Source organism: Aspergillus lucknowensis (genome assembly GCF_044049455.1).
Source record: "Aspergillus lucknowensis strain CBS 449.75 chromosome Unknown BJX67scaffold_99, whole genome shotgun sequence".
NCBI classification, from domain to species: domain Eukaryota; kingdom Fungi; phylum Ascomycota; class Eurotiomycetes; order Eurotiales; family Aspergillaceae; genus Aspergillus; species Aspergillus lucknowensis.
In genome coordinates, this window is record NW_027263643.1 from 30,242 (window position 1) to 38,190 (window position 7,949).

Here is a 7,949-nt window from a genome sequence, read left to right on the forward strand (position 1 = left end):
CGGATTTTAGAGTGCATCGTCGATGGCTGTCATCCTGGCGTACCCGAGACGAAGCTTTCAGTGACTCCAAGTCGACCAACGATTTTCACTCTCCCCGCCAATCCTCATGCATGCTGCCTGCGAACTCTGCGCCAAGTAGATGAGCCTTGTCAGCGACAGGTTCTTCTGGAATCCAATCGTTGCGCGACACGGCAGGGAGAGCCGAGAAATGCCCATCAGCGGTGAACGACGCAGGAAAGAATTCAAGAGATGACCATCTCTGCACAGATCTGACTATGTCGTGATGAGTTACCCGCAGGCGGTATCTGGATGGAGCTCGATCGCTGATTCAGAGCCATGAGAAAGCGGGTGATGGAGGCGAGATTGAACGTGCGACGACATTCTTCCATCGCTTCCAGCTCGAGTCCACCAAAACAAAGACCAGGTGGTGGTGCCGCAGGCCAGGCATTGCTGGACTATCCTTGATCGGGACTAGCGTTTTTACCCCATTCTGGGGGTCTGGTAACGTGACCTCGTGCGAGGACTGGAACGGAATTCAGGGCATCGGTTCCTCCAGCCACTCCAGAGTCTCCCAAGGTCGAGTCTCAAGAGTTCCAACCAAGTCCCAGACTTTCAAGGCGAGTCGGAGCGTCGTCCCGGTCAATTCAGGATCAGTGCCATCAATCTCCTGAAGTTAATCTCGGTTGTCACTTGCACATCACTTCCCCCTGGAGCGCCCACCGGAGATTGATCCTTCAATCACGCTTCTGGTCAGACGCTGGAGCCCTCGAAATTTCCGGAGCCAATTAACCGGCCTTCTCCGCACCATGCGGTGACATCCACAGGCCCCCAGCGCATTCTCTGGAGAAACTATAAAGCCACTTCCCCCAAGTGCTATGCACCCCCAGTTGCGCGATCATCTCCGCTTCCTGATCTGCCCTGCCCGCTTCTCCTTTCGCGTCGTCCTTGTCTACTGCTATATTTTCGCTGGTGTCCTCGCAGTCTCGCTCTACGTGATGCATCTGAAGCACTCGGTGCCGTCCTTCCTCGTGGGACTCCTGGCCTCCCAGGGGGTCGCCGCTGTTCCTGGCCACACGTCACCGCCACCAAACCACGACGACCCTTACAAGGTCTACACCATCAGCGCGGAGAATATCACTGCCAAATTCATTCCCCATGGTGCGCGTTTGACCTCCCTACTTGTCCCCGATCGCGAGGGAAGACCCCAGGACGTGATCGTCGGCTTCGACGACGTATCCCTCTACAGCAAGGACGACAACTACTTCGGCCCTGTTGTTGGTCGCTACGCCAACCGCATCAAGAATGGCACCTTCACCGTTGCCGGCAATGAGTACCATATTCCGAAGAACGAAAACGACGGGCTTGACACTCTCCACGGCGGTGACGTTGGCTATGACAAGCGCAACTGGACCGTCACCGCGCACACCGAGTCCTCAATCACCTTTTCTTTCTATGACCACGCCTTAGAGGGCTTCCCGGGCGATGTCCTCACACACGCAACCTACGTCGTGGACAATGACAACCCAGACGGGCTCCCTCAGCTCACCACCAAGCTCGTCTCCCTGGCTCTCACCGAAGCAACCCCAATCATGCTCGCCAACCACATCTACTGGAACCTCAACGCCTTCCGCGACCCCAACATTCTCGACGATGTCACCGTTCATCTCCCGCTAAGCACCCGCTTCATCGCCACCGACGGGATCCTCATCCCCAACGGCACAATCTCCACCGTCGACGCCTACGACGGCGCCCCAGACTTCACCTCCCCCAAGCTCGTCGGTGCAGACATCGACTCCGCCGCCGGCCTCTGCGGCACAGACTGCACAGGCTACGACAACTGCTGGCTCATCGACCGTCCCGCCGATTACGCCGCGGACTCCGTCGTCCCAGCCCTGCACATGTCCTCCGCGAGCACAGGGATCTCCCTTGAAGTCTCGACGAACGCCCCGGCCATCCAACTCTACAGCTGCAACGGCCAGGACGGATCGGACCCCATCCGCGGCTCGCAGGTCCGGCGCAACAAGGAGCAGGGCTACGACGGGCTCACGACCCTCGATCAGTACGCTTGCATGGTCGTCGAGACAGAGGGCTGGATCGACGGCATCAACCAGCCTGGTTGGGGCCAGTTGGAGAACCAGATCTTCACGCCTGGTGGTCCGCCGGCGTTGAACTTGGCGGTTTACCGGTTTGGAACCGTTTAGTCTACCCTGATCATTTCCTATTTTTTTTTGGGCTATATATGAAAACAAAAAGGGAAAAAATACTATTCTCGGACGAGGTCCACAGTATCTAATTCATAATTAGTTAATTATGATATTCCTGTGCGAATCTTTATGCTGTGTAAAAAGTCCCTCGATATACCTCCATTTCTGAGTTACTGCTGGAGAGACACCAATACCCGCCCGCAATCTTCTGGTCCCCACGTGTTGAAATACACCTTTGGCCGCTGCTGCTTCCCAGTTCCATCTTGAAGAGTCCAACTTCCAGAATCTACATACCGGTCCGTCATCGCTGGTGCAGCTGACGCTCTTGTGGTCCTCCGATCAACGTCTTTGTGGTGTCCTCTCTAATCGGACATGGGATACCTTCCCTTTTCCAAGACTATACAGGACGGATTGTACCGAAGTAACCAAGGGTGGGGGGTCGGAATCGAGGTATGTGGAGTGTGTACTCTATAGTGAAGTAGATCTAGTAACTCTTGGTTACCTATTCAATGATATCGATCTATCAATAACCTATATCACGTCCACACCCTCCACACACCAGGCGAGGGTCACCCCCAACCAGCCAGAGTCCAACTCGATCTGTCACCACCACTCCGCAATCCGGACCGCCGGTCGGGAAGCTGAGAGTGAAGATTTGAGTCCTTGACGTCTCGATGGTTATGGTCCCATTCTCGGCTGGCACCTGCAAGGCCGTGTTGGAGATACTTTTCCCGCTCGATTTCCACATGCCCTCGCACCTTCAAACTAGTGAGGAGACTCGCGCCCGCCCAGGCGCCAAGGGTTTCGATTTCGCGGAGAATCCCCTGCACAGGACGAACGACGTCCTTTTCTCGCCCGCGCTGTAGTTTCTGTTCAATAGGGTCGATTTCGGTCTCTGGTTCGTCCGCAGTTTCGTACCCTGTTTCGGAAGCGGAGCCGCTTGCTGTTTGCTCTTGTGTTTCGGAAGGCGTTGGTGGGTGTTGCCGGGACAGCCTGAGGTTTCGCAGTTTCTGTATTTGTCGATCGATTACCTTGCCTCGAACGGGGCTCCAGCCGTACTGCTCCACTAAATAGGCTACCTCGTTGAGGACACGGCGGCGAACACCAGCAATTTTAGATCCCCCGCCGATGAAAACAATACGCGACATGCATATGCCGCGGACGTCCGGAGGCAGGTTTAGAAGGGTATTGTACACCACCCCGGAAATCGGCTTTTCTTCATCGTCGAGCTCGGATTCCGCTATACTTTCAGCAAATAGGACCTTTTCCACCGGCTCCGTGAGATTAGAAAAGGGAATGTCGAGATATGAGGAGCCGGGATCCGAAGGAGACGGGATAGACACCGTCCTGCCTGCCACTCCGGCCATCGCTTCGTCCAAATGTCTTGAAGGCTTGCACCATAGAAACCGGCTTGCAACCTCCTCACAATACTCAAAGTCCACCAGGATTGCATCATCCGGTTGTGGCTCTCCGGTGGAAATCCGCGTGATCAGCCGTCCCGTCTCTTGTATTAGTGATTTCATAGCCCGCGTAGTCCGTTTCGTTGCGACTTCCCGGTACTCATACACCCCAGTCACGACAGTTTCGGCCCAGCCAATATCAACCACCAGCGCCGACCGCAGTCCAGCTGCCGTCGTAGCCATCGTGGCACTTGTCAACAAAGTAATGCTCGGAAACCGCCAGCGATTAAACAACGTCGTCAGAACCGAGGACAGCAACGGATGCGGTATCACAGACGGAAGAACGAGGACCAGTCGCGCCACACCCGCATCCGCCAGCAAGTATTTGTTATATGTCTCGCGCACTGCCCGCTCAATCTTATCCTCCACAAGACCCAGATCAATATCGCGTAGATCCATCTTCCACAGCTCATATGGTTTCGCCCAGTCTTCTGGTTTGGCCGGCCGTATCGGTATGTCCTCCGCAGCGGCGGTGCCCTTTAGGTATCCTCTGTAATCTCCAGCTCTTCGTGACTCCTCCGGCCCAAATCCGACTATACATTTCGGCTCGCTCTCGCCCTCGAATCCAGCCCGTAGCCACCGAGCGCCGAGCTCGAATATGACGGCATCTTCTTCAACGCGGTATGTCGAGCCAGAGGAATTGCTCGCGAAGGAGTTGTTGTTCGAGCGCAATTGGTGCTGCGGAGTGCGCGGTGGAGACCTTGCAGACTGGCTATGGCGTTGACTCATTGAGGCCTTGCTGAAGTGGTTTCGACAAATGGCTATGGGATGTTCTCACAAAGAATGCGTTTGAAGTCCTTGGGTTGAACACAGGGAGGATCACGGATATCGTATGGCATGAGAAGGAGAACTCATACTTCTCCTCACAGAAATAAGCGGTCAATTAGAAAGCATAGAATGTACAAGGAAGTTCGAAGGTGTGTGGCATCAAGCAGCTTCGTCGTGATACCAAGAAAGAGCGATGAGCGACGGTCGGATCTTCAGTCGGCCCGGGCTTCGGTTCGTTGATGTCAACAAAACAGCTTCAACACTGCTCAATCCAGCACTGAAGGCGTCTCATTCCTTCATTTTGGTTTTAGCTTTTGGTATTTGGGGAGTTATTCCGAATGGGGATTCCCGGGTATGATTGAATATACCCCCCTTCCCAGTTCCCAGCCGTTGCACGCCGGTTGCAGACGAAAACACGGATATATATCTCCGAATGCGAGCTGATATAGTGGGCACAGCTAACAAGAACCCAGGCTTATCAATGCACTTGGACCCGGGGAACGGATTTCTCTGTCGAGGTTAGCCATCACACACTTGGAACGTACCTCACGGCCAATCCGAGTGGCCGTTGACATTTCAATATGGCTCTTTCAGGTGCAAGCTGGCCGTGGCGGCAAGAACCCCGAGCTCCGCACACTTTTTTATCGGCTACTGAAGATTTTGGCACTGCCTATCCATCCACTTTTTGTGTATGATGGCAAGGATAAGCCACCGTTCAAGAGGGGGAAGGCTGTATCGGGGAGGAGCTACGGGAATGCACCGATTATCAAACTCTCGAAAATTTTGATCGATCTGTTTAGGTTTCCTCGCCATGATGCTCCTGGGGAAGCAGAGGCCGAGTGTGCTCGGCTGCAGACAGCCGGGGTTGTTGATGCGGTCATGAGCAACGATGTAGATGCGTTGATGTTTGGCTCAGGACTCACTATTATGAACTTTTCGAAGGAGAGCGGCAGCGGATCAGGTGCTGCAACCCACGTCACCTGTTATAAGGTGAGCGGCGATGCGCACAATCTGAAGCTGGATCGGCCGGCCATGATTTTATTCGCCATGCTGAGTGGGGGTGACTACCTGCCTTCAGGGGTTCCCAAATGTGGGAGCAAGCTGGCTGCGGAAATCGCGAGGGCGGGGTTCGGCGCTGATCTTCTTGAAGCGCTTGAATCCGAAGGCCCAGATCTTGATGCAAAGCTGAACGAGTGGAGGGCAAGGCTACAGTTTGAATTGGAAGAAAACGAAAGCGGCTACTTTCAGACAAAGCACAAAGTTGTTCGAATCCCAGACGAATTTCCCGACAGGACGATACTGTCGTACTACGCCAAACCCGTCGTCTCATCAGAACAGGCAATCGAGTCATTGCGACACCGCTTGCGGAGCGCCTGGGACCGAGATGTTGACGTTTGGGAGCTGAGGCAGTTCACAGCTGATTCGCTTGATTGGAACTATCGCTCCGGAGCGAGAAAAGTTATCCGACTCTTGGCTGAGCCTCTGGTTTCTTACAGACTTCGTCTTGGACAACATCCTTTGGCTTCTACCGGGCCTAGATTATCCAATAGCGATGTCCCAGTTTTACAGAAAGTCTACAAAAGTCGAACAAGCTTCAGCACAGATGGGCTCACTGAATTGCAATTCGATATGGTTCCTATTGATATCGTCGGTTTGGATCTGCTCGCCGAGGAGCCAAATCCTCCGCTCCTATCGCAAGAGACCGCATTGTCAGACGAGGAAGAGGAGGGTGAGGCGGAGGCGGAAACGGAGGAAATACCACAATCGCCAACTAAGAAAAGAACAATGAAGCGGTACGATCCGTATGCCACCGAGAAAGTGTGGGTTTTCGAAACTCTCGCTTCCATGGGTGTTCCAGAAGCCGTGGAAAGCTGGAAGAAGGAGCAAACGGCGAAACGGTCTGCGGCGAAGAAGACGACAACTCGGAAAGGCAGCTCGAGGAGGCGGAAAGAGCTGGACCCAGGCATGAAACAAGGGAGTATCCTCAAGTACGGCACCCTCAAAAAGGGTCGCTCGGATATATCCGAATACAAAAGCGCGCAATTGTTTGAAGCGGCCGCGTCTTCAACACCTCCAATAAGTACTCCACCGTTTTCTAGTCCCGGAATGTATGGTCTGACAAAGTCTTCTCCAAATCCCGATCGGCGTGCAGATGGGTTTGATTATCTTGTGGATCGATTCGCTTCTTGCAACCTCGCCCATTCGCCAGTAAAACCTCGCCCGGTTACAAGATCTTTGAATGCTCGGCGTATAGCCCTCGGGTCAAGCGAGTTGGAAGTCGTTGAGGTTGGCAATGACGAAGAGAATTCTCCACCGGAAGTACCTCGAATCCGCATGAGCTATTCAAACTCAACTCATAAAGAGATACACTGTCACAACTATTTCTCACACTCCTATACAAGTGCTGGGGCGAGTCCTCGGAGCAAGGAGCCAACCAAAGAGCTGAAATCGCCTGGAATCGACCACCTCGAAAAAGCCATCTCGTCACTGCAATTGAGTGCTCATGGAGAGAAGGCTGCAAGGAAGACGCCCAAGAAGTCTGAGCAAAGAGAGGCCCATATTGAAATTGTCACCTGTGGCCAGAGCGCTTTGGAAGTACTTGAGGAACCTCAAGTATCTCTACTAAAGCACCGGCGGAAGCCCGTTAGGAGCAAGAAGGCTAGCTCACCGGCGACTGACGCAGCCCAACCAAAAGAAAACCGCCCTGACACCACGGAGGATGAGAACGCCCCAACTCATCTCGAATCAATAGTCGTGTCCGGTGGATATTGGACGGTGGACCCGAATCCCACAGGGCGAGATGAGGAGCAATCCGCAAACTCTGAAGGAGCAAAAAACGGCAGGAAGGAAAAGAACAAAAAGAAGCGCATTCCACGGGTCAGCATCTTAGATTTGACGGATTGAGCACAATCTGAGGCCTACTGTGCCGTATCTTGCATAGTTATTATGTTTATTATGAGCGTGGATTGATTTTCGGATTTCGGAACTTGAGATTGTTGAGGCTTCTGGATTTGAGGGGGGTCTGCCGGTTGGGCGACTCTGGCGTTTGGTGTTGCATACCATTCCTCAAGCCTTGGTCTTTTGAATTGGAGAATTAAAGCGAGATTTGCAATATTTCACATATTAGGTGGCCTGGGGAACAGACCCTGCCGGACCCTCCTACAGCAGGAGTACTGGCGCTCAAGAATCTCATCCAAATCTTAGACTCCATGTATGTTCTTCTCTATCGGCATCTATATGTACAAGTTGCCCACCTTTGGAGTCAAGCAAAGTAATCCAGCTCACTTCGTTTATGTTTTTTTTTTTTTTTTGCCTCTTTTGTTTCACTGCCATTGCGATTACTTACTTAACAGTCTTTGCCACAGTACATGTTTTTGTCCCGGAGGAATGCATTATAGTATCAGGGACCTGAGACAATCTTCCTGGACAGAGCAGATGTCTTAGACACGGAGCCGAAATGAAGATGCATTGAACAAAAAGGATAGGAGACAGGCAAAGCTATGATCTGGATATGCAA

The 7,949-nt window shown here is 53.0% G+C and overlaps 4 protein-coding genes across 4 annotated transcripts; 3 read left to right on the forward strand and 1 right to left on the reverse strand.

Annotated features, from left to right (window-relative positions):
* The first annotated feature begins 405 nt into the window (after window positions 1-405).
* BJX67DRAFT_338853 (aldose epimerase family protein) lies at window positions 406-2,487 on the forward strand. The gene has a single exon (XM_071027618.1). The coding sequence runs from the start codon at window positions 876-878 to the stop codon at window positions 2,199-2,201; it is 1,326 nt and encodes a 441-aa protein (XP_070880414.1). The 5' UTR covers window positions 406-875; the 3' UTR covers window positions 2,202-2,487.
* Window positions 2,488-4,581, reverse strand: BJX67DRAFT_338854 (putative actin-related protein RO7). The gene has a single exon (XM_071027619.1). It carries the CDS (start codon window positions 4,391-4,393, stop codon window positions 2,774-2,776), a length of 1,620 nt encoding a protein of 539 aa, XP_070880415.1. The 5' UTR covers window positions 4,394-4,581; the 3' UTR covers window positions 2,488-2,773.
* Window positions 4,582-4,688: 107 nt separating this feature from the next.
* Window positions 4,689-7,743, forward strand: BJX67DRAFT_368670 (crossover junction endodeoxyribonuclease). The gene is made up of 2 exons (XM_071030654.1): window positions 4,689-4,784; window positions 4,906-7,743. The coding sequence occupies exons 1-2, from the start codon at window positions 4,771-4,773 to the stop codon at window positions 7,334-7,336; spliced, it is 2,445 nt and encodes an 814-aa protein (XP_070880416.1). The 5' UTR covers window positions 4,689-4,770; the 3' UTR covers window positions 7,337-7,743.
* Window positions 7,491-7,949, forward strand: BJX67DRAFT_338884 (uncharacterized protein). Its single transcript, XM_071027620.1, has one exon. It carries the CDS (start codon window positions 7,646-7,648, stop codon window positions 7,874-7,876), a length of 231 nt encoding a protein of 76 aa, XP_070880417.1. The 5' UTR covers window positions 7,491-7,645; the 3' UTR covers window positions 7,877-7,949.